The sequence below is a fragment of the Danio rerio genome, chromosome 12, assembly GCF_049306965.1.
Source record: "Danio rerio strain Tuebingen ecotype United States chromosome 12, GRCz12tu, whole genome shotgun sequence".
In the NCBI taxonomy this organism is placed as follows: Eukaryota; Metazoa; Chordata; class Actinopteri; order Cypriniformes; family Danionidae; genus Danio; species Danio rerio.
Genome location: NC_133187.1, coordinates 3,089,861 through 3,114,046, shown reverse-complemented (window position 1 = coordinate 3,114,046; position 24,186 = coordinate 3,089,861). Strand labels below are relative to the sequence as shown.

At 37.7% G+C, this 24,186-nt stretch overlaps 3 protein-coding genes across 6 annotated transcripts in view; 1 reads left to right on the top strand and 2 right to left on the bottom strand.

Moving 5' to 3' along the window:
* The window catches only part of frmpd2 (FERM and PDZ domain containing 2), a 423,788-nt gene that overhangs the window by 237,257 nt on the left and 162,345 nt on the right, over positions 1 to 24,186 (bottom strand). The gene's annotated exons all lie outside the window — the stretch shown is intronic.
* antxr1c (ANTXR cell adhesion molecule 1c) overlaps positions 1 to 24,186 on the bottom strand; it is a 67,393-nt gene that overhangs the window by 27,247 nt on the left and 15,960 nt on the right. For all 4 annotated transcript variants that reach the window (XR_012387769.1, XR_012387770.1, XM_687270.9 and 1 more), the window contains exons 2-10: positions 8,779 to 8,850; positions 8,570 to 8,641; positions 8,405 to 8,486; positions 8,291 to 8,321; positions 6,113 to 6,186; positions 5,906 to 5,974; positions 3,891 to 3,971; positions 2,580 to 2,640; positions 512 to 610 (exon numbers count right to left, since the gene is read on the bottom strand). Coding sequence is in view for 2 of the 4 variants with exons in the window: in XM_687270.9 (XP_692362.2) it covers positions 512 to 610; positions 2,580 to 2,640; positions 3,891 to 3,971; positions 5,906 to 5,974; positions 6,113 to 6,186; positions 8,291 to 8,321; positions 8,405 to 8,486; positions 8,570 to 8,641; positions 8,779 to 8,850 (641 nt within the window). In the remaining 2 variants the exon portion in view is untranslated. The remainder of the gene's footprint in view (positions 1 to 511; positions 611 to 2,579; positions 2,641 to 3,890; positions 3,972 to 5,905; positions 5,975 to 6,112; positions 6,187 to 8,290; positions 8,322 to 8,404; positions 8,487 to 8,569; positions 8,642 to 8,778; positions 8,851 to 24,186) is intronic.
* Positions 18,151 to 24,000, top strand: LOC141376733 (E3 SUMO-protein ligase ZBED1-like). Its single transcript, XM_073918025.1, has 2 exons — positions 18,151 to 21,401; positions 22,330 to 24,000. Exons 1-2 carry the CDS (start codon positions 20,436 to 20,438, stop codon positions 23,209 to 23,211), a joined length of 1,848 nt encoding a protein of 615 aa, XP_073774126.1. The 5' UTR covers positions 18,151 to 20,435; the 3' UTR covers positions 23,212 to 24,000.

Below are 24,186 nucleotides of genomic sequence, written 5' to 3'. Positions count from 1 at the left end.
AAATTTTGGTTTAAAAACAATTTATTGCTTACTATAAATTACTACAGTAGTAAACGTGTGAAATCATTAGTTAAAAGGTTATTAAAATAAAAAATATTAATATAGTGTTATAGCTACATTTGTTACATGTAAAAAGATTTTTATTACATATAATGTATTATTGCCTTTATTAACTTGCTATTATTTCCTTCATCATAAATTAATACATTATATAAATTAAACCTGTCCAAATTAGATCGTTCAGCAAGGCCAGCAATCGAGTATCTGCCATATTATTGTCAGATAATAATGGCTGATCAGCTATAATGACTGATTAAAAACTGTTCAGTCTATTATACTGAATGGCGATCGGAAACAACGCTCCCCATTCGGCCGCCTCAATCGCAATATTTGTGAAATAAAGTAAACACTATTGTTTATTGTGTGCAATATTTATTACTCATATATATCAAAATATATCGATGACGATGTTCAAAAATTTCGTTTATCATCATCATCTACTGAGACTCACTGAGAGTGACTGTGTCGTTGATTTTGAAGCTGCACAAGACCTGGTCGATGTTTCTGGCGTGCCGAAAGCCGTTTCCTCTCACCACCACCTGAAACGACTCTGAAACACAGATTCAAGCAGAAACACTGATCAATCTGCACACCATTACATCATTCCCCTGCTAAAACGTCAGCTTCTCTGTATTTTCGGCTCAATGTCTTCCTGCTGAAATCATCAGTAATGCTGGGTAATAATAATAAAACCACAATGATATAATTGTTCTGTGGGGTAAATGCGTCTCACAGACGGTCATGTTCAACGCTGGATTTTCCCTATATGAGGATGTCATGTTGCCTCGCTTATTCATTTCAGTGACTGTACAGTTGAAGTCTAATAATTAGCCCTCCTGTATATATTTTTCTCAATTTCTGTTTAATGGAGAGCAGATTTCTCCAACACATTTACAATCATAACAGTTTTAATAACTCATTTCTAATAACTAATTTATTCAACCCAAGCTCATTCTGGAAACATAGCCCCGCGGACGTTTCTAGAGACCGCGATTTATGTGGCCGGAGGTGCGTACGGCCGTGTTTAGTCTTTCTCGAGCGAACGCTGCGGGGCCCGGAGGAGGAGGAGCCGGCCGCGGGGACGACCGGGATCGAGTCCGGGGAACACTGGTTCCAGAAATCAGGTAAGATGAAACACAGAATCCAAAAAATAAGGGCGAGGATGCGGCGAGATCCGAAAACTCGGTTGAAATCAAAGACGAGGGCTTTTGCTTTTTTTTTTTTTTTTCTGGACGGCTTTTGCAAACTGTCGCTTGGGTTTAGGGAAGGAGGAGGAGGAGGAAGAGGAGGGCGGCAAGTTGGTCGATAGTTCGGTCGTTCAGTCAGTCAGCCAGTCAGTCGCTCCACAGCGGCCTCGACGGCTTTTCACGCGAGAACAGCGTGGGTGCAGGGCCGGCGCGTCCATAGAGGCGACCTAGGCAGCCGCCTAGGACGGCAGTATAGAGAGTGCGGCATTCGCGACACCTCCCTTACCACCCCCGTCTTTAGTTATGTCTGCGACACCTCCCTCAACACCCACGTCCTCAAATATATTTGCGCATAGACGCAAGAATAGAGAGGGCGGCGTCAGCGACACCTCCATCAGCACCCGCATGTCCTCAGTTATATCCGCGCCTCGGTTATATCCGGGTATAGGGCGGCAGAATAGAGGTCCGCAACACCTCACTTCATTTTCATAACCAGTCACTTTCGTTTTCACATTGGGGTGGAGGGCGGCGTGATCGTTCTCTGCCTAGAGCGGCAGTTCAGCTTGCTCCGGCCCTGCGCGGGTGCGAACGGTGCGCGCTCCTGAGAAGCGCCTGAGACACGAAAAAGTGCGCACAACGGCCTCTCGCACATCCGCGAAAACAAAAAACGCTCGAATACGTACCTCACGGGAGGTATCTCGCGGTCCGCTGAAACGTCCGCAGGGCTACGTTACCACAATGAGCCCGGGTTGGATTTATTTGATCTTTGCCATGATGACAGCACATAATATTAGACTAGATATTTGACTAGCCTTCAGCTTAAAGTGACATTTAAAGGCTTAACTGGGTTAATTACGCAAGTTAGGGTAATCAGGCAGGTCATTATATAACAGTTGTTGTTCTGTAGACTATCGAGAACAAACATTGCTCAAGGGGGATAATAATATTGACATTAAAATGGCTTAAAAAAATTAAAAACTGCTTTTATTCTAGCCGAAATAAAACAAATAAGACTTTCTCCAGGAGAAAAAATATTACAGGAAATACTGTGAAAAATTCCTGTTAAACATCATTTGGCAAATAAAAAATAAAGTAAAATTCACAGGAGGGCTGATAATTTTAATTTCAATTACACCACAATGATCTAAATCCACTGAGAGACATGCATATTATATATTATAGAGAATTCTTATGACAGAAATCCATTATGGGCTTTACTGCATTATTGAAAGTGGAGTAACTAGTGTACTACAAATAAATAGTTTACCCCAAGTAAATAGTGTAGTTGATGATAAATAAAAAAGCAAGCATGCTATTTTTATATTTACATACCTCCTGCACATACGCTGGATGGCTCCGCTGCCAAAATCTCTATGCAGGATTTCTTAATGATCTAAAACAGGAAATGTTAATTAAGAGAAAAGAGAAAACACACACATATAAGCAAGAGTTTTAATAACAATTTTTTTTCTCATTTATTTTGTCTTTGCCATGATGAGAGAACATAATATTTTACTAGTTATTTTATTTGAGAAAAAAATTATATTTACTTATTTTTAATAATATTGAGCATGAATATTGGCAGTTTTATTTATTTTTTATTCCACCCAAATTATAATATGTGTAAGAAAAAATTTAATTAAAAGTATATATAATGTGGTCTGCTGGTAAACATCTCGAGAAATATTTGAAAAATAATTATATATTAATTATATAATAAATAATTAATTAATTATATTTTGCAAGCTTTTTTATTAATTATCAATTTAAATACTTATAATTAAAGCTAAAGTGTGTATTTTCTACATTATTAATTTCATGTCCAATCATTATTCATTCATTCATTTTTCTGTCGGCTTAGTCCCTTTATTAATCCGGGGTCGATACAGCAGAATGAACCGCCAACTTATCCAACAAGTTTTTATGCAGCGGATGCCCTTCCAGCCGCAACCCATCACTGGGAAACATCCATACACACATTCACACACACACACACATATGTATTATATGTATTATATATATGTATATATATATATATATATATATATATATATATATATATATATATATATATATATATATATATATATATATATATGTATTATTATATATAATTACAATTATAATAATAAATTAGAATTTTGTAGTTGGCTGTATACATTATTTCTCTTATGCAAATTCAAGCTTTTTTCATTAGTTATCAATTTAATGAATTAATATTAAAGCTAAAGTGAGTCATTTCTGCATTAATGTCATGTCCTTTAGTGATGAACAACAAATAGTGAACAAATAAAGATACGTTTTTGTTTATTTATAATAACTTAATTTATTTTCTTGTAATTACATCATGCTTAAACTGATTCACCTCAAAAGTTTTACTGCGACATATTGTCATTTTCATAACACAGACATTTCATTTCATAATTATGTTTTAACATTGAAAAATAAAACATACTACAACTGTGTTCTTATGTACAAACATACTAGCTTTAAGTAATGAGCATGCATTTTATTTCTCAATCAATCTTCCACATAGCTGGTTTATATATCGTTAAATATGTGCACTCTATTGAAGTGGATATTATATTTATATGATAATAGAGCATGCAGATAGACTAGATGAAATGACGTTTATATATTTACCGAGTCGATCATTCCTCTCAGAGCCTGGAATCCTCCCAAAACTGGAAACACGTGTTTACTGGTGTCTGCTATAGTCGCCAGCTGGAAGAGGACAGGATAATGTTTATTTACAGCTCATCGCCGCTTCCATTGGTTTATTTTGATGAGATTTCACCTCATAGTGGATGGTTTGCATTGATAAGTGCATATTTGGTTAAAGTACTTGTTTGGGATGCACCAATTTTGACCAATAACAATTATGACTCTGGTCAACTGCATAGGGTAATTGGACCAATTTAACACCCAACTGCAGCATTCATTACAATGCGACATCTTCAAAGGTGATTTTTTGCTATTCAATATTTTAGTAATTTTTATTTAACATTTAATAGAATATATTTATAATTAAACTTGATCAAAAAAAGCCAGCGCTGTTTCTCTGGGCCCTATCATATACCCGGCGCAAGATGCGGCGCAGTAGTCTTTTGCTAGTTTTAGCTTGGCGCAAGAGTCGTTTTGAGGCGTTGCGCTACGCTGTTTAAATAGCAAATGCATTAGCGCTCATAAGTGCACCCATAGGTGTTCTGGTCTAAAAAGGAAGGCGTTCTGAGGCGGACCGCTGGCACGTCGCTATTTTAAGAAACTATAATAGATTTTTTATTAGACTAAAACTAACCCGGTCTAAACTCCAGCGCAGAGTTGCGCCTGGCTTACACACTGCTTAATACACACAAGAGAGCAATAGGCAAATATCTTTACATATGAAAAAATTAAATATTAAGGATATATATAGGATATAATAAGAATAGATATAGAATATAAATATAAAGGATTAAAATATTACAAAACATATTAATTTCTAGCCTACATAAATATGAAAAATCACTGCTTTTATGTCTTCTTCATCTCGGGAGGCTTTTTCAGTTCATTTATAACAATTTGCTTTTGTATAATGTTATTATTATTACAATATTATTTATTATATCCATATTTATATATGTTTTATTAAAAACAAGCTTAGATTTGCCCACCTGTCAGGTATTAGACCATATGGGGCACAGCATGTGTTTTAGGATATAACTCAGGTTTTTGAGCACACTTCGTTAATATTGTTCATTTATTCGTTTGCTGGAAATTAGAACTGAATTTAGAAATAGTTTTGAAACGAATATTTGCGCTTAACAAACGCAATTAATTATTTATAGACTAATTGATGTCTGTGCGTAAAGGTTTCCCTATCCAAGAGCGAAAGTGAAAGTGATCGATTATCTCTCATTCTCACGCAGTAGATGCTCTGTTCAACAGTTTTCTGTTAATAAACTGTTAACTGTTTGCTTGTGAAATGCTCAGTTTTTCCACTTAGACTTACTTTACATCATGTAAATAGCGAATGCGCTCTTGGCGTGACGCAGCTGACTCTTAAAGGGAATGGGAGATGAGACTCTGATTGGTTTATTCTCAAAACACACCTATAACTCATTAAGAAAATAAACTCAACCCTTTTAGATCATGCGCCACGGCGCAAAGTGGATTTTCCTGTCCGTAAATTAGCAAAAATGCCTTCTGACACGCCCTGAAAGCGTTTGCGCCCTGCGTTTTGCGCTCTGTGCATGGACCGTCAAAATAGAGCCCTCTATGTCAATGATACCTTTTGCTTCCTCCCAAAAATACCATCTCGTCAACAGAGTGCAGTCGGGCGTGTTTTATTGTCCAAAACATTTCATCCCAAATGGTTTTGTCCAACCGGTTCTGCTTTTCTCTGACACACATCTGATATTTTGCAGATATTATATGATCCCTCTTTTTTTTGCAAGCCCTAATCCATTTTTTGTATTGAATGATTATTACAATCATTGGCGTATTCATAAGATGTGCAGCGCATTTGCTTTTTGTAATTAATACACAATCAGTATCGTCTTTTTTCATATTATTGCTGATAGCTCTAAAATAATCCAATCACTGATACATTAGTGCATCCATAGTACTTACTGATGTTTCGAGACTAGTCTAATAATGCTCATCATGGTCATTATCACCTGTGTTTCGTTGAAGTCCTTCACTCCAACACAATACACGATTGCACCCAGTGTCCGAGCTCGTGCAGCCTGGTTAGAAATCAAACAAGTGCAATTAAAAACCGTAAGTGACTATATATATATATATATATATATATATATATATATATATATATATATATATATATATATATATATATATATATATTTAAAAACAACTTTTTTTACCTCTTGTTGAGCTGCTATCAGCTGATGTTCTTGAAGCTCACCGTCTGTCAATGCTATTATGACACTAGCAGTTCCTACAAAGTAGAGAGAAAAGCTTTAAATACATTTTTTTTGGACAGAAACATAGCTAGTAGGGCTCGGGGGAAATATTGATATAGCATAGCATCACAATATTTTACATAGCACTGATACACAGATCGATATTCATTCAGTCAGTCATTCATTTTCCTTTGGCTTAGTCCCCTATTCATCAGGTGTCGTCACAGTGGAATAAACCGCCCCATATCGATATATCGCTAATATTTTATTATACTGATTGGCTGAATAGTAAAATCAAATTCTTTGCAGACCACTAAATAAAGTTGTTGATCTGTCTAGTCAGCTGAGTCACCCTCAGTGTGCAGTAAGTAGTAAATTAAAGACAGCGGCATCATTTCTTTTTATTTAAAACAGATATTGCTAACGATTTCCACAATGTGAAGAAGAAAAAATGCAAAATGTCACAGAAAATCACAATAGATTTAAGGTTGCAATAATAATATAATTTTAAGCGTGCCTCACGTAGGTGAGTGGGCTTGACAAACCACCTGTAGAAAACACACTCTTTTATCTCTCTGACACTTTAACTGACACTTGCACCAGATTGCACTAGATACCTTCTTACAATCACTCCATATATGTATAAAAAATTGTGCGTTTTCGAGTGTGCCTCACACAGGTGAGTGGGGTTGACAAACCACCTGTAGAAACACTCTTCTCTTTATATGCACCACACACTTTACTTAAACTCCACCCTACAAGGACTTAATAAGAAAAACAATGTTTGCTTGTGTGGCGCTGTGGCGCAGTGGGTAGCAATGTCGCCTCCCAGCAAGAAGGTTGCTGGTTTGAGCCTTGGCTGGGTCAGCTGGCCTTTCTGTGTGGAGTTTACCAAGGAAAATAATAAGGAAATGTGTGTAAACTTTTGACTGTCTAGAACAGGGGTGTCAAACTCAATTCCTGGAGGGCCGAAGCCCTGCACAGTTTAGTTCCAACCCTGCTCCAACACACTTACCTGTAGGTTTCAAACAAGCCTGAAGGACTCAATTAGTTTGATCAGGTGTGTTTAATTAGGGTTGGAACTAAACTGTGCAGAGCTGCGGCCCTTTTGGAACTGAGTTTGACACCTGTGGTCTAGAAATTAATAAAAAAATTATTTCATTATTTTGGCATTTAGCAAATGTAAATCCAACCCAAGCTCATTCTGAAAACGTAGCCCCGCGAACGTTTCTGGAGACCGCGATTTACGTGACCAGAGGTACGTATGGCCGCATTTGTTTTTTTCGAGCGAATGCTACGGGGTGTGACGCCGCTCCCCTTCTTTGCGCTTGCTAGACGGCTGTGACGGCTCACCTCTGTGTGGAGGGCTTTCCAGCCGAAACCAGTTTGTCCGCTTAGCTCGCAGTGTTACGTCGGTGGAGCGGAGGCCTGGAGGAGGAGGAGCCTGCTGCGGCGACGACTGGGTTCGAGTCCAGGGAAGAGCGGTTCCAGAAATCAGGTGAGATGAAAAACAGAATTCAAAAAATAAAAACGAACAAGTTCGTTACGGGGCGAGAATGGTGAAACCCGAAAACGGCATCAAAATCGGAAGAGAACTTTTGCTTTTTTTATTTTTTATTTCTGGATGGCTTTTGTAAATTTTCGCTTGGGTTTAGGGATGGAGGAGGAGGGTGGTTGGGTCGGCGGATTGGCCGGCCGCCCGGTCGATCGTTCAGTCATTAAGTCTGTCAGTCAGACAGACGGTCGCTCAACAGCGGGCTCCGGTGGCTTTTGGCACGAAAACAGTGCGGGCACGAACGGCGCGCGCTCCCGAGAGATGTTCGAGACATGAAACAGAGTGACACAGCAGGCTCTTGCTGATTCGCAAAAACAAAAACTGCACAAATACGTACCTCCCGGCACGTATTTCGCAGCCTCCAGAAACGTCCGCTGGGCTACATTTCCACAATGAGCCTGGGTTGTGTGAATCATTTAGGTAATCCTTAAATAGTAAACGTTTAGTGTGATTTACCATCAGACATTTAAAAAAAATGGTTATGTTCCTTTTTTTGAGTGTATACAAACTTCTGGTTTCAACTGTATGTAGGACCGTGACCCTAAAACCCATCAACTATAACAATTGTAATAACTGAAACCTACCATAGTTCTCCTGGTATATTTGCTCATTTGCCTGTGAATGAAAACGAGATGACATTACTAAAATGAAACAAAATACATACAACATAAGCATAAGCTTTGATTTGAACATTTGACCTTTTCTAGACCAAGATGCATAAACGTATCTCCGCCAGGAATCTCACGCCGCAGAACGTTAAGGCCTTTTCTTATGGTCTCCCTTTTAAAAGAACGAAAACAATCCAAAATAAATAGATAAGCTGTTGATTTTAAAGTTCTCAAAAGCATGGAGTTGCTCAGCACCTGTTTTCTGTGAGTCTCATGATCGTGTTTCCTCTGGTCGAGAACACGATGAAGGACATTCGCAGCATCGGGCTGTGATGGGAAAAGGGTTTTCAAGTAAACAAAACTTCATCATCCCATAAACAGCAGAAATCCATCACAATTGGAGAACATCAACAAGAACATGCCGTGCACTCAACACTGCCATTCAATGCATTTCTGTTCAGTACCTGATGAATTTCTGTTCCAAAAGTTCAACAAACGAGTAGATTTCTTGCCAGTGATGTTTGACACTTCCTGACCTGAGGAAAAAGAGATGAAAAATCATCTAAATGCTCCTGCTTGCACTTTAAGGGTTAGTTCACACCAAAATTTTATTACTCATCCTTCGTTTATCTTAAGAACGCAAGTCAAGATGTTTCAGATGAAATCTGAGAGCTCCCTCATCCTCCAGAGACAGCAAGGATCCCGAAAAGAGTATTGTCAAAACATATCCTGTGACTTCAGTGGTTCATTCAACTGTAATTATATGAGGCTCCAAAAAACAGACAAAAAAAACCTAAGTAACCCTAAAGTAGCAAAATCTGGTTGCCTGAAGTACTGGGGCTATTGTTTTTTTCCTGGCAGATGTAGATAGAATTTGGTAGTCCGGCTGACAAAAACAATATTCCAAGGACTTTGGGCTACCACATTTTGCGAGCCCTGTAACCCTAACCCTAAAAATGCCACAGCAAACAACTGTTAAAAACGACTTCACTGTTCATCCATGTTTTCTATTTCAGATCTGGATGCGCATTTACTACAAGCTAAATCATGCTTGCTTGCATAAAACATTGTGTTTATATTCTTATTTTTGTTTGATTACAGTTTAATCATTAAAGTAACAAGGAATGTTTTAACAGGTTTTGAACGTCTCGTTGTTGGCCATAGAGGGTCAGAGAGCTTTTGGATTTCATCTAAAATATGTTAATCTGTGTTCTGAAGAACATCGAAGCTTTCAGGGGATTGGATGGACATGAGGGAGAGTAATTTTGTAGGAGAACTAACCCTTTAATACATGCATCAGACCACTACAAATAATATTTCTTCAAATTAAGGGCACAGTTTGGAATTTTCGCCACTAGAGGGCGTGTGTTCACAACAAACAAAAGCGTAGTTTTCATTTAAAAAAAAAATAGTCCTGTTTCTAGTTCAAATGTCTAAAAATTCTTAAATAAAGAAGCATTTTCTTAACAAGTAAAAAATATTGTTTTATTTTCAGAACTATCAGTCAAAATTAAGCGATTTCCTTAACAAGCTAAATTATCTGGCAGTGTTTTAAGGTAAAAGTCACTTAATTTTGACTCATTATTTCTGAAAATATATATGTTTTTCTACTTCTTTTCCAGGAAATGCTTCTTGATTAAAGCATGTTTAGACATTTGGACTAGAAACAAGACAAAAACAAGCTGATGGATGAGCTAAAGCTGCTCCTGTTTTCTATAAAACCAAACCAAAAAGTGAGTGTGTGTGTGTGTGTGTGTGTGTCTGCAAAATATATAACAACATTCCAGTGGTTTTGTATATTTTAATAATAACATCCTAAATGTTGTGCCTTTAAAGAATAGTTCACCCAAAACTTAAAATTCGGTCTTGCTTTTATCATTCGCTGCCCTTAAACACAAAAAAGAAGATATTTTGAAGAAAGCGTAACCATTGACTTCCATAGTATTTGTTTTTGCTACTGTGGAAGTCAGTGGTTACAGGTTTCTAACATGTTTCAAACCATCTTCTGCGTTCAAAAGTCTTTTTTAGTTGAACTAGCTCTTTAATTGACAAATGTTATTTAAATTAATAGTTTTCCTTCAGCTTAGTCCCTTATTTATCAGAGGTCGCCACAGCGGAATGAACTGCCACATATTCCAGCATATGTTTTACACTGTATGTTTTACACTGTTCATGTCTTATTATACAGTTTAAGTGCAAAGTACTTAAATAGTTTAATATTTGGTTCAATTCAACTTTTTTGTAGGCATAATTTATTGTATGAATGACTTTAAGTACAATAGACTAATGTTTTAAAAGTTTTTGACTGATCATGCCCCTGCCCCTAACCTGATTTGCTCAAGCAACGCCATATTCTCGTGGTTGCAGTAGCGGAAAACACTGTTTTAAGTTTGTTTCGCTTTAACTCATGCGCGGGTCCACACTTGAGGTGTGTATTCAGCAGGTGACTTTGCTGGTTAACCTGCAAAATTTTCACTTCTGAAATTCTGTGTGGACACGATCCCTTTTAATATGTCTGTAAAGTGTGTACCGCAGACTATTTACTGCATGAAAAGCAGGTTTTAAATGAATCGTGGCATTTTTACTTGACAAGCATTTTTTTTTTTACACGACACATTCAAAGCTGATGCGGTTTCATTTGTTTGCCCCTGCCTGGATGGTTGGCATGGAAAGGGCGCCAAGTTTGAACTCTAAATAAAGTGACACATATTAAAAGCATTAAGTGTATTCAACTTATACATATTAGAACAACTCTTATCTTTTAAGCAGAGCTCACTCAAGTTTTTTAAGTATACATTACTTATTTTTAGGGCAACCAGTTTCCTCTTATTTTTTTAAGTAAACTCAACTTATCCGGGCTTAGAGTGTACAAAGCGGATGCTCTTCTATCTAGTACTGGGAAACACCCATACACACTCATTCACACTCATACACTACGACCAATTTAGTTCATCGATTCCCCTATAGCGCATGCGTTCGGAAACCGGGGCACCCAAAGGAAACCCACACCAACATGGGGAGAACATGCAAACTCCACACAGAAATGCCAACTGGCCAAGCCGGGACTCAAAGCAGCGACCTTCTTGCTGTGAGGTGGTAGTGCTAACCACTGAGGCACAATGCCGCCCTTGCTTTTTAACTTATTCCCGGAAAGCAGTTTATCAGCAGATCCACCTAATTGTGTGTCCTTCTGTTCTTCCCCCTGGGGTCCCTCTATAAACTCTATGACAGCTGCTCATTTCCTCCTCAGTCCCCATGAGGCAACCTGTGCTAATTCATTAGTGCTGCGTGACAAATGGGAAATGAGCTACAAAGGTCGACTGATCTGCGATTGGGCCACTTTGACTTAATTAATGAAACATGCCGCAGAAAGCACAGGCTCTGTGTTGTGTCAACTTTATATTCCTCAGGCTGATGTAACACATTTACTCATGTGTATGTTTGACAAGGGGATCTTTTTTGGTGAGATTTAATTGATTTGTGTTTAAAAAAATGGCATTGTGGCATCATATGCTAATCACTTACATTGTGTACTGTAAAACATTTTTGTTAGTTAATAGTTTCCGTATTGAGTTATCAACACGTGTTTTCTGTTTATTTACAGTTTGCATGGATGTTGATCTCTGCTCTGTCCACTTTTGATGTTGAAAATTCAACTCTACAGTTTAACAAAGTGACTTTTATTGACATTTTAGTGGTTTGAAATAATAAAATGGATAAAATATATAGAGGAATAAGTCTTATAATATATAATGTATAAGTGTATAATAACTGAAAATTTACTGGCAGATTATTACAAGGTTTTTGTAGTGTAATATACAAAACCAACCTAGACGATATATCCCTTTAAACTATTAATAATGTTCATAAAAGTCACTTTTTTAACTTTTCAGGGTTACAAGTTGCTGGAAGAAAGATCAAGATCCCATAATGCAATTCAAAAGCTTAAACATTCGGCTTAATCCCTTTATTAATCTGCGGTCGCCACAGCGGAATGAACCTCCAACTTATCCAGCAAATGTTTTACTCAGCGGATGCCCTTCCAGCTGCAACCCATCTCTGGGAAACATCCATACACCCTCATGCACACTCATACACTACAGACAATTTATCCTACCCAATTCACCTGTACCACATGTCTTTAGACTGTGAGGACACCGGAGCACCCAGAGGAAACCTACGCGAATAAAGGGAGAACATGCAAACTCCACACAGAAACGCCAACTGACTCAGCCGAGGCTCGAACAAGCGACCTTCTTGCTGTGAGAGGACAGCACTACCTACTGCGCAACACACACACACACAGCACCAAGCAACACACAGCATCACGCTCTCTCTCTCTCTATCTCTCTCTCTCTCTCGCTCTCTTATTCACACACACACACATACATATAGAACACCAAGCAACACACAGCATCACACTCTCTCTCTCTCTCTCTCTCTCTCTCTCTCTCTCTTATTCACACACACACATACATATAGAGCACCATGCAACACACAGCATCACGCTCTCTCTCTCTCTCTCTCTCTCTCTCTCTCTTATTCACACACACACACATACATATAGAGCACCATGCAACACACAGCATCACGCTCTCTCTCTCTCTCTCTCTCTCTCTCTCTCTCATTCACACACACACACATACATATAGAGCACCAAGCAACACACAGCATTACGCTCTCTCTCATTCACACATATACACACACACATAAACAGCATCCATGCAGTTGCGCGCATGCTCGCTCGCTCGGTAGCGATATTGTTAGACCGCGCGCCTGCTCCCGTTTATATTACCCCAGAGTTACCGACCGCTCCCGCGCTTTATTCGGAAATTTATTCCCGCACCGCAAGAAATCTGGTCGGCTCCCACGGTACAGCAGCGGGAATGCAGACCTCTAGTTCGTATTTACCACGTCTCCCTTCTCGTTCTTTCGAAACAGGAAATACTGTCAAGCTGCAGGTCTCCTCCTCACCTCTCTCTCTCTCTCTCCTCCACACTGTCTCGTGATGATAATCACCTATACGCATTTTAGGCATTAAATAAATAATATTCAATATTTAATACTTGTCTCCTTTTTAAGTGCATGTTTTTTATGACGGTTTAACGGTATTGAAACTGACACCGTTGCTATTTTTAGATCCCGCGGTATCCCATATTACCGTATTACTGCCTAATTTACAGCACAGTTTATATAGCTGTATATGTATTTACAGAATTGTATGTCTTTGCTGTAAAATATACAGTAATTTTCACAATGCAACTAAATTAATATACAGTAACCTACTGCATAAATTTACTACAGTACAATACAGTTCAAATTACAGCTAATTACTGTGTTATTTACAATAAATCGTCAACACACTGTTAACAGTTTCCTGCACAATCTACAGTAACTTACTGGCAGCAGTTCACCACTGTAAATCAATTACAGCAAAATACTGTATTTACATTTACAGCAGCATTAATATCGCTGTGTATGTATTTACAGAATTGTATGTATATCTTTACTGTAAAATAGACAGTAATATTCACAATGCAACTTTAAAATGCAGTAACATACTGCATGACTACTGTACAGTCAGTGTAAAGTGTACCGTGTAATCCATCCATGTTGTTAAAGTTAGCGTTTTTCTACAGAAATGCTAAGCTAATGACTTTGTGTTATCCTGAAGGAGGCTGATGAATGTTCCTCAAAACCTCTTCTCTGGAGCGGCGTGGGAGGACGATGTTTTTATAACACAGTCAACAAAAGACAGGCCAGCGCACAGCCAGCACACTCTCAAACTGCAAAACCCCAAAAAAGCAGGAGTGCGCGGGTCATGCTAAGGGCTCGCCACGGCTCTCCACTTCAGATTTCTCAACATCACAATTGGACGGTGTTTGTGTTGGAAGCCCGACTTTCTTGAGGTAACAGCAATCATGGGATCGGTGCCTAGCTTGCAGTTTTCTCACCTGTGCAAACAGCGTTAGCAGAGGAAGCGGTCTATTCTCAAGCGAGATCCTTCATGAAATATGTTGCGGTGCCCCTCTTTGATCTAATTTTAATGGTTATACTAAACCATATAAAGCCTGAAATGCAAGATTTAGATTTATTTTTTTTTTGCTTTATGTAGGGAAAGAAGACACAAGATAAAGAGGCTTGGTTTGCATGCATACACTGTAAAAATACCTGTTAATGAACAGTTTCCACATTATCAAGTGCTTTTGAGGTGTATTTACTGTTGTGAATTCCATTATGGGATGTTGATCTCTGCTCTGTTGACATTTGATGTTAAAAATTCAACTCTACAGTCTAACAAAGTCACTTTTAGTGACATTTGAGTGGTTTGAAATAATATAGTGGATAACATATATAGAGGAATAAGTCTGTATAATAACAGAGAATGTACTGGCAGATTATTACAAGGTTTTTGTAGCTTAATTTACAACACCAACCCAGACAATATAGCACTTTAAACCAGGGCTGCCCAAACTGTTTCTTATAAAGGGCCAAAAACCAAACTTGATTGAGTGCAGTGGGCCGAAGATACAGTTGAAGTCAGAATTATTAGCGCCCCTTTTTATTTTTTTTTCAATTTCGGTTTAATGGAGAGCAGATTTCAGCACGTTTCTTATCATAATAGTGTTAATAACTCATTTTTTAATAACTGATTTATTTTAACTTTGTTATGATGACAGTAAATAATATTTGACTAGATATTCAAGACACATCTATACAGCTTAAAGTGACATTTAAAGGCGTAACTAGGTTAATTAGGTGAACTAGGCAGGTTAGGGTAATTAGGCAAGTTATTGTATAATGATGGTTTGTTCTGTAGGCTATCGGGGAAAAAATAGCTTAAAGGGGCTAATAATTTTGTCCCTAAAATGGCTTTTAAAAAATTAAAAACTGCTTTTATTCTAGCCGGAATACAACAAATAAGACTTTCTCCAGAAGAAAAAATATTATCAGACATACTGTGAAAATTTCATTGCTCTGTTAAACATCATTTGGGAAATATTAAAAAAAATACAAATAAATCAAAGGCGGGCTAATAATTCTGACTTCAACTGTATATATCCAACAATGTATTACAAAGTTGCCATGAATAATTTCCTCATTTATTTCAAAATAAATAGAAAACATTAATTTAATCATACTAACCAGGGGCGGACTTGCCATGGGGATTTTCCGGTGGCCTGACGGTCTATCTGGCCTGCCACCGTGATTCTAGCCTGCCGTCTATACCCCTCCTTCAATACCTTTTCCCGGTTGAAAATGCTCTCCCTGTCCACCCCTGACATTAACTGATGCATCATATATTATTTTACATTTTATAAATTCATGTATAACACAATGGAGTTTAAAGCTGAATACACTAGCCAAGCTGGCTTTGCGCTGTTTGCTCACTGAGGAGTGAGGACTTTTGAATTGTGGTCTATATGTTGAGCAACAGTATGTTCATTTAAAAAAGTAGGCGCAGTAGTTAGTGCTGTCACCTCACAGGAAGAAGGTTGCTGGTTCAAGCCTCGGCTGGGTCAGTTGGCGTTTCCAGGCACGTGCACACATAGACTTTTTTGTCTTGGATAGAAAGTGCCCTTCCAAAATGATCAAAAGTGCCCCCGCGACACCCCCCCTCCCCCTTACCGCCCTATAGTAGGCGCGCGACAACACCGATCTTGAGTACGCGCGCTGCACCCCCCCCGCTTTACAGTACGCGCGCTGCACCCCCCCGCTTTATAGTACGCGCGCGACAACACCACCCTTAAGTAAGCTTGCGACAACACCACCCTTAAGTAAGCGCGCAACAACACCGCCCTTCAGTACGCGCACGACGACGACAACAATAACGAATCTCTTTCCCTCCCCCCCCCCCCCCCCCCCCCCCCCCCCCTATTTTTTTTTTTTCAAAAAAATGATCCTGCACTTGCCCTTTGGACAGTCTCTGCACGGGCCTGGGCGTTTCTGTGTGGAGTTTGCATGTTCTGCCTGCGTTCTTGCATGTGTGTGCAAGAGTGTATAAGGGTTTCCTAGTGATGGGTTGCAGCTGGAAGGGCATCCGCTGCGTAAAAAACACACAGTATGCTGGATAAGTTGGTGGTTCATTCCGCCGTGGCGACCCCAGATTAATAAAGGGACTAAGCCCAAAAGAAAATGAATGAATGAATGAATGAAGGTTACGTTAAATTAGAAATGACAATGTTTATAACAGGTATTAACCCCAACCCTTCCCAAAATACTCTCTCTCTTCTTAGATGAGACAGCAGGCCAAATCAAAGGTTATGATGGGCCAACTTTGGCCCCCCGGGCCTAGTTTGGGCATCTCAGCTTTAAACTATTACAAATGTCAATAAAATTCACTTTTTTAACCTTTTTTAAGGAGGAAACCCATGCCAACACAGGGAAAACATGCAAACTCTACACAGAAATGCCAACTGACCCAGCCAAGCCAGTCGGCTTGAACCAGTGACCTTCTTGTTGTGAGGTGACAGTGCTAAGCACTGAGCCACCGTGTCGCCCTACTATGATTTTGAATTAACAAATCAACTCTGAAGATGAGCCCAATCAACAGAGCGAGATCCTTGATGAAATATGTTGCGGTGCCCGTCTTTGATTTATATACTGTATAACGGTTATAGTAAACCATATAAAGCCCAAAAATATCCTCCAGCAAGATTTCAAAGATCTCAATCCACAGCCAAAAAGAGTTACGAGCCATCCGCAAAAAAAGGGACGTCATCTTTCCAAATGACCATCAAAAGTGGTGTTTACTACAGTTACACAAGCGTTCATATACGTGGATAATGGCGCATATGTTAGGACATGTGAAAGTCATTGTGGGTTTGATGCAACAAGAGCCAGGAAGACTCACTGGAGGAGCCATAATTAAAAAAGTGTGTCCCTCTTGAGGGTCTCATCTGCGTCTCAAAGTCTGACTATTCAGAGAGCAAAACATAAAACACAGAAAAAAACAGATTTTTTTGTTAATGACTACATCATCATTTTTAAGTGAACTATCCTTTTAAAGGAATAGTTATGAGAATAGGAATAGTCAAAAATGACAATTCTGGAATCATTTACTACACATTATTTACATCAGTGGTTACCTGTTAACAACATTCTTCTAAATATCTTCTTTTGTGTTCATCAGTTTTGTTTTACTTTTGTTTTGTTTTTGATTGTTTTGTTTTGTTTTTGATTATTTTGTTTTGTTTTTGATTATTTTGTTTTGTTTTTTTGTTTTGTTTTTGATTATTTTGTTTTGTTTTGTTTTTGATTATATTTGTTATTTTTTGTTTTGTTTTTGATTATTTTGTTTTGTTTTTGATTATTTTGTTTTGTTTTTTTGTTTTGTTTTTGATTATTTTGTTTTGTTTTGTTTTTGATTATATTTGTTATTTTTTGTTTTGTTTTTGATTATTTTGTTTTGTTTTTTACTATTTTGATTATTTTTTTTGTTTTGTTTTTGATTATTTTGTTTTGTTTTGTTTTTGATTATATTTGTTTTGTTTTTTACTATTTTGTTTTGTTTTTTATTATTTTGTTTTGTTTTTGATTATTTTGTGTTTTGTTTAGTTTTTTTGTTTTGTGATATTTTTTGTTTTTGATTATTTTATTTTTTGTTTTGTGTTTTGTGTTTGTTTCGTTTTGTTTGTTTTTGATTATTTCTTTTCTGTTTTTAATTTTTTTGTTTGTTTTTCTTTGCTTTATTTTTTCTGTTATGTTTTGTTTTGCTTTATGTAGTTTTCTTTAGATGTTGTTTTTTTAGGTTTTTGTTTTTTATTTCTTTTGTGTTTTTTGTTTTGTTTTGCTTTTATCTTTTATTTTGTTTAGTTGTTTTTTTATTTAGTCAAGGGAAGTCAAGGAAAAGTAAAGAATCACAAAATCTTGATTTTTAACTGAACTATCCCTTTCAATGAATGGTTCACCTTAAAATGAATATTTACTTACTATATTTACTCGCCCTCAAGTGGTTATTAACCTTTATGAGTTTCTTTCTTCTGCTGAATACTAAAGCAGACATTTTAAAGAAAGCTAAAAAAACCTATAACTATTGACATCCATAGAAAAAAACAAATCCTACGGAAGTCAATGGTTACCGATATCTGACATTTTTCAAAATATCTTCATTTGTGTTTAACAGAAGAAGAAACTTAAACCGGTTTTGGTGCACTGTCCCTTTAAGGCTGTTTATAAACACAGTGGAGCTCTGTTAAACAGCTCTAGAAGATGTTTGAAGACCCAGAGGAGCAGTTAAAAGAGCAGTGTCAGGGAAACGTCACCATAATATCCTTACCATGTCTCAAACATTACAGAGCAGGAGGAAAGGGAGGAACTGTAATGCTGACTGCACACAAACCTAATCCCACAGTCACGTTTGCTGGACCTCTTCAAACATAATCATTAGCATTCAACAGCAAACTCCTTTTAATCAGAGGTTTCGACAGGTAATGGCTTTCGACAGCTCTTTCTGTGTTATGGTTTGCTTTCTGAATAGTCAGATCTTGAGTCTTTTCTGAGTTAGCGCCATTTTTAGAGGTTCCTGAATGAGTTTGAATACTAAAAAAAATAATATTGATCCTCATTTACTCAACCTGTGTTGTTTTAAATAGAACTTTTCAGCATATAATGGGCAAGGGATGGTGCTATCAACTTTACATTTATAGTTTTGATACCCAAAGTATGCCTGAACTAAAATGTTTTTGATGCAGTATGAGTCATTTTGGATTAAAAACATACATAAATGCAATTAATGTAACATTGAAGCATCCTACAAAATAAAACAGTTGGATTAGGCTTTTGATCAGTAGTTTCGACAGGTAATGACTTTAGACAGCACTGAAAAGCTCTTTCTGTCTTATGCTTTGCTGTCTGAATAGTCAGATCTTGAGACTTTTCTGAGTAAGCGCCATTTTTAGAGTTTGTGCATCCAAATCTGTTTCAAATCTGACTTTTGACTTCCTGCCACAACCCAGTACTGGGAAACACCCATACACTCTCACACTCATACACCATGGTCAATTTTAGTTGGGACTGTGGGGGAAACTGGAGCACCCGGAGGAAACCCACACCAACAGGGGGAGAACATGCAAACTCCACACAGAAACGCCAACTGACCCAGCCAAGACTCGAACCTGCAACCTTCTTGCTGATGTGTTCAGAAAGTGAAAACACTACAATATACATTAAATTACAGAATCACGTCAATCATATCACTCATTCATGCTTGCAAGCACTGGATTGGCTAACATGACTTTGGAAGGCGGGGTTTTGTAAAAGAGTATTTAAATATAAGCGTGGGTCTAACTGACCAATCGAGTACAGGCATTAAACAACTGCGAAAACTTTCCACATTATATTCAAGATTGCATCATCACACAATATTTAAATTAGCAATATTTTGGAGCAATATTTTGGATATCCAGTGTCTGGGTCTTATCATACATTTGGCCCAATAAGAAGCAAGACGTGTTTGGCGTGATTTGTTGCTATTTTCAGACCAGCGCAACTGTAATTTTCACATTTTGCACCTTGTGGTTTAAATAGTAAATTCATTTGCGCCACTTTGTGGACTCATGGATGTGCTGGTCTGAAAAGGAGGTGTGTTAAGGCAGTGGTCCCCAACCTTTTTATCACCGCGGACCGGTCAACGGTTGTCAATTTTACAACGGACCGGTGTGGGCCGGGTTGGGGGAGGAGGGGGGTACTTCACGTGAACACAGCTGCTGCGCTCGTGCATCCAGGTTAATCATGATCAACTCAGTGCGCATGCGCTAGTTGCACTATCGCGGTCTGATTATGTTTCAATCACGGTTTATATGCATCAAATACATTACATCTGTGCCAAACATTTCAACTGACGAACAATAATACAACCGTATAGTAGGGTTGCGCGATAATGCCCATTGTCATGTCGTCCTATCGTCAGCCTGTAAGATCGCCGATACACGATAGTATCGGGGGGAGGGGCAATTTTTTGATTATTTATTTGTTTGTTTATTTATAAGACCATTTATTTACTTATTAGTCTACTTTTTCTTTTTAATTTACACTTTTATTTTAATATTAACGTAATTATTAATTATCACGCGAAATGACACATGGGAAATGAGGACCGTCTATCATTCTGACAAGGAAGATGGAGTTGGTGGGAAAGAAAAATGCCACATCGCCTATTTGGCAATATTTCGGGTTTACACCAGATGAAAAAGGTGAACCCGCCGATGTCACGCAGGCAGTTTGCAGACTTTGCTCGAAGGTTGTGCCGGTAAAAGGATCACAAACCACAAACATGTACGTACATTTGCGTAGCCGCCACCCTGCTGAGGCTGCTAAACTAGCGCCAAGAGAAGGCACGATTAGCAAAGATCGAAGTCAGCCATCAATCATCGGAGCTTTTTCAAAAAGCACAAAGTATAAAAGAAACAGTGAAAGGTGGGCTCAGTGCACTGCAGCTGTATCGAAGTACATTGCGAAGGAAATGGTCTCCTATCATACAGTCGAGAAAGCAAGCTTTAAAGACCTGCTCCAAACCTTTGATAAACAGTACGAGCTGCCTGGGCGCAAGTACTTCACCGAAACAGCTATCCCAAACTTGTACAATGAAACTAGGGACATCATTGCTAAAGATCTGAAAGCTGCTAACTTTGTTGCTTTGACCACAGACATGTGGTCAAGCATAAACATGACCCCCTATATGTCTGTGACAGTCCATTATATTTCGGAAGATTGGAAGCTCGAAGCAAAATGCCTGGAAACAACATTTATTTCGGAGAATCACACTGCAGAGGTACTGGCTGAGGCGCTGTCAGATGCCATGCAAGATTGGGACATAGAACCGAGTAAAATTTCATGCATTACAACTGACAACGGGGCCAATATTGTTGCGGCCATACGAAGGCTCGGATGGCCATGGCTGAACTGTTTTGGCCATAACTTGAATGTGGCAGTGAATTATTCTCTACAAAAGGAGAAAACAAAAACTGATCGCGCTCTTGGAATCTGTCGCAATATTAACGGGGCATTTTCTCACAGCTGGAAGAGGCGACAAGAGCTCCGCAAGGCGCAGGAACAGCTAAATTTACCTCAACGTATGCTGATAACGGTACAGAAATTATTATATTTTATTTGCTTAATATTTATCTTGTGGCACAACCATCTTAGTGAAAAATAAGAAAAAATGTATTTTTTGTCAGACTAGAAATAATGCTTGTAAATCAAATATAATATTATTTAATTAGGCTATACACTGTAAAAAGATTTCTGTTGATCTAGGCTAACTAAAAAAATTAAGGTAATGTTCACATCTATATTTTATCATTTTAGTCAATGAAAAATAAGTAACTTGACCTAAACAATATTTTATAAATCTAAGAAAACTATTTTATATAACTTGGCAGTTGGCACAATGTAGGCCTATACATTTTTCTTGTTGAATGAAGTAAAAATGTTTAAATTGTGTTTTTGATAAAAACAAAAAGAAATAGCCTAGATGTAATCAAAGCAAAAAATTCTAATTTAGAAATAGCCTATGTATTAGATTTTTTTCAATTAAAAATTGGATTTTTTTTGTAAATAATTATTATTTGTAAATTTGTAAATAATTATTATTTGACCAAATCATACAAAAAGACATCAATAGTTTTGATTACATCGATATTTATTAAAAACTTAAACTTTACTTCCACACATCCACACAAGTGACCAGTGCGTCGTCTGCGATTTGACCACGGACCATTGACTGGCTGGTGGTGATGAGTGTGTATAATGTGCATGCGCGTACAAAATATCCAACCTAAAAATTGTATATTCGTCAAAACAAAAAATGTATTAATTGAGTTCTTAATAAAAAATATTTAGATTGAGCAACTTTTTAAACTAAAAATATATTACTTGAAAAATAAAACAAATAATTACAAATTTAATTGAAGACAAATTATTAATTGGGTGAGGGACTGCTTGAAAAACTTTTTACAGTGTAATAAGTGATCACATTAACAATCGACGCATAATTGTCATTTAATATATTTTAGGATTGTACAACTCGTTGGGGATCAACATATGCCATGGTAGTAAGAGTTCTGGAACAGCTTCCTGCCATCAAAAGGGTTTTTGCTGATGACAAGAGCCGTCGTGGAACACTCCCAAACGTGACCTGGCAGGACATTGCTGTACTAGAGGCTGTCAGGGATGGGTTGAAGCCTGTCGCAGAATTTACTGATATTTTATCAGCTGAAAATTACGTGACAGTCTCATCTCTGCTGCCCATGCTGCAGCTAACAAAGGATATCCTGAAGGAGGAGGAGACTGATGTGGAGATAACGGCAGGAATTAAACGGCGGATTTTGGAGAAACTCGACTCGAAATATGACGACAGTACCCTCCAACTAATGCGCAAATCTACCCTCCTTGACCCACGCTATAAGGGCGACCACATCGATGCCGCACAACTTGATGTGATCAAATCACAGCTTGAGGTTGAGATGGTGGAATATTGGAATATGCCACCTGTACCCATCAGAGTGGAGGAGGAAGAGGAAGAAGATGCGGCAGGTACGTCATCAAGTGAGAATCAGCCGGCTAAGAGGATCAAAACACTGGGTCGTCTTCTTGGGAGAGCAAAGCCGTCTGTGTCCACATCCACACCTGTAGACCAGCGCGCAAAATCTGAAATCACGTCTTACTTACAAGAGGAAGTAATTGATGGTGATGACAAGCCACTGGACTGGTGGAAAGAAAATAGACGCCGTTTTCCTTTAATGGCAAACCTGGCAAAAAAATACCTGTGTGTTACCGCAACTAGCACCCCTTCAGAGCGCGTGTTTAGCGCAGCCGGTAACATAATCACTCCACTTCGCAGCCTACTCAAACCAGAAAAAGTTAACCAACTTGTTTTTTTGGCAAAAAATCTGTAGACGGAAGCATTACTCTTGCATCGTAAACAGTCATATTGTTTTAAATCTGCAAGCAATGTAACTATTGCATTATTTTAGTTCTTGGTTATTTAAATTTTTTTTTTGCATTTTGTTTATTGAAACGTGTTTGGCTATTAGCAACAAGATAAACATTATTTTATGTTAAATATGTTAAACAAGTTAGAGTTTGAAATAAACCTTTTCATTTTCATAGCCGACTGATTATTGTGCATTTATTTTGAATACGCATCATACATTTGCGGCTTGCATGCATATGACGATTTTTAAAAGAGAATCACTCCTCTTTGAAAAACATATTAAGCGACTTTAAAACTAAATTTCCTTCTTTCACAAATTATGTCAAGCCTGCTTGTTATAAAGAGACATTGTACAGTTATTTTAACCATGTTAAAAAAACGGCAAAAGTGCATTATTTTCGTTTTGTTTTAGTATTTTTGTTATAGCCTACAACAAAAATAGCATAACTATACAATAACAAAAATTATATATTATTACATAATTTTGTATATTAGCCTAACACTGATAAATTTATGAATGATTTTTAAAATATATTCCTCTGGTGTCAGGTGGGTGAAGGTTACGCGACGATGACAGTGTGAAATATGCAAGGGCCAATGAATTGTACTTTGATAATATTAACTGCCTAATAATAATTTTGAAAAAAAAAAAACAACAACTAGAAAATAAGCCGTATTATCGTCATTTTTATTAGCTATCGTCCATATGGCTGACTATCGTCGATAGACGATAGTATCGTCTATCGGCACAACCCTACCGTATAGACGAATAAAATGTATGCATTGGCATGTTACAGCCCTAATGAGTATGATTATGTGAAACTCTATATAGATACATATTGCAATGATTTTGGGTACTTACTTAGCGATGCACACACACATATATGCACAGTCCTTAAATGATCTGCTGATTTGCACTCTATAATACCTGTTTTAT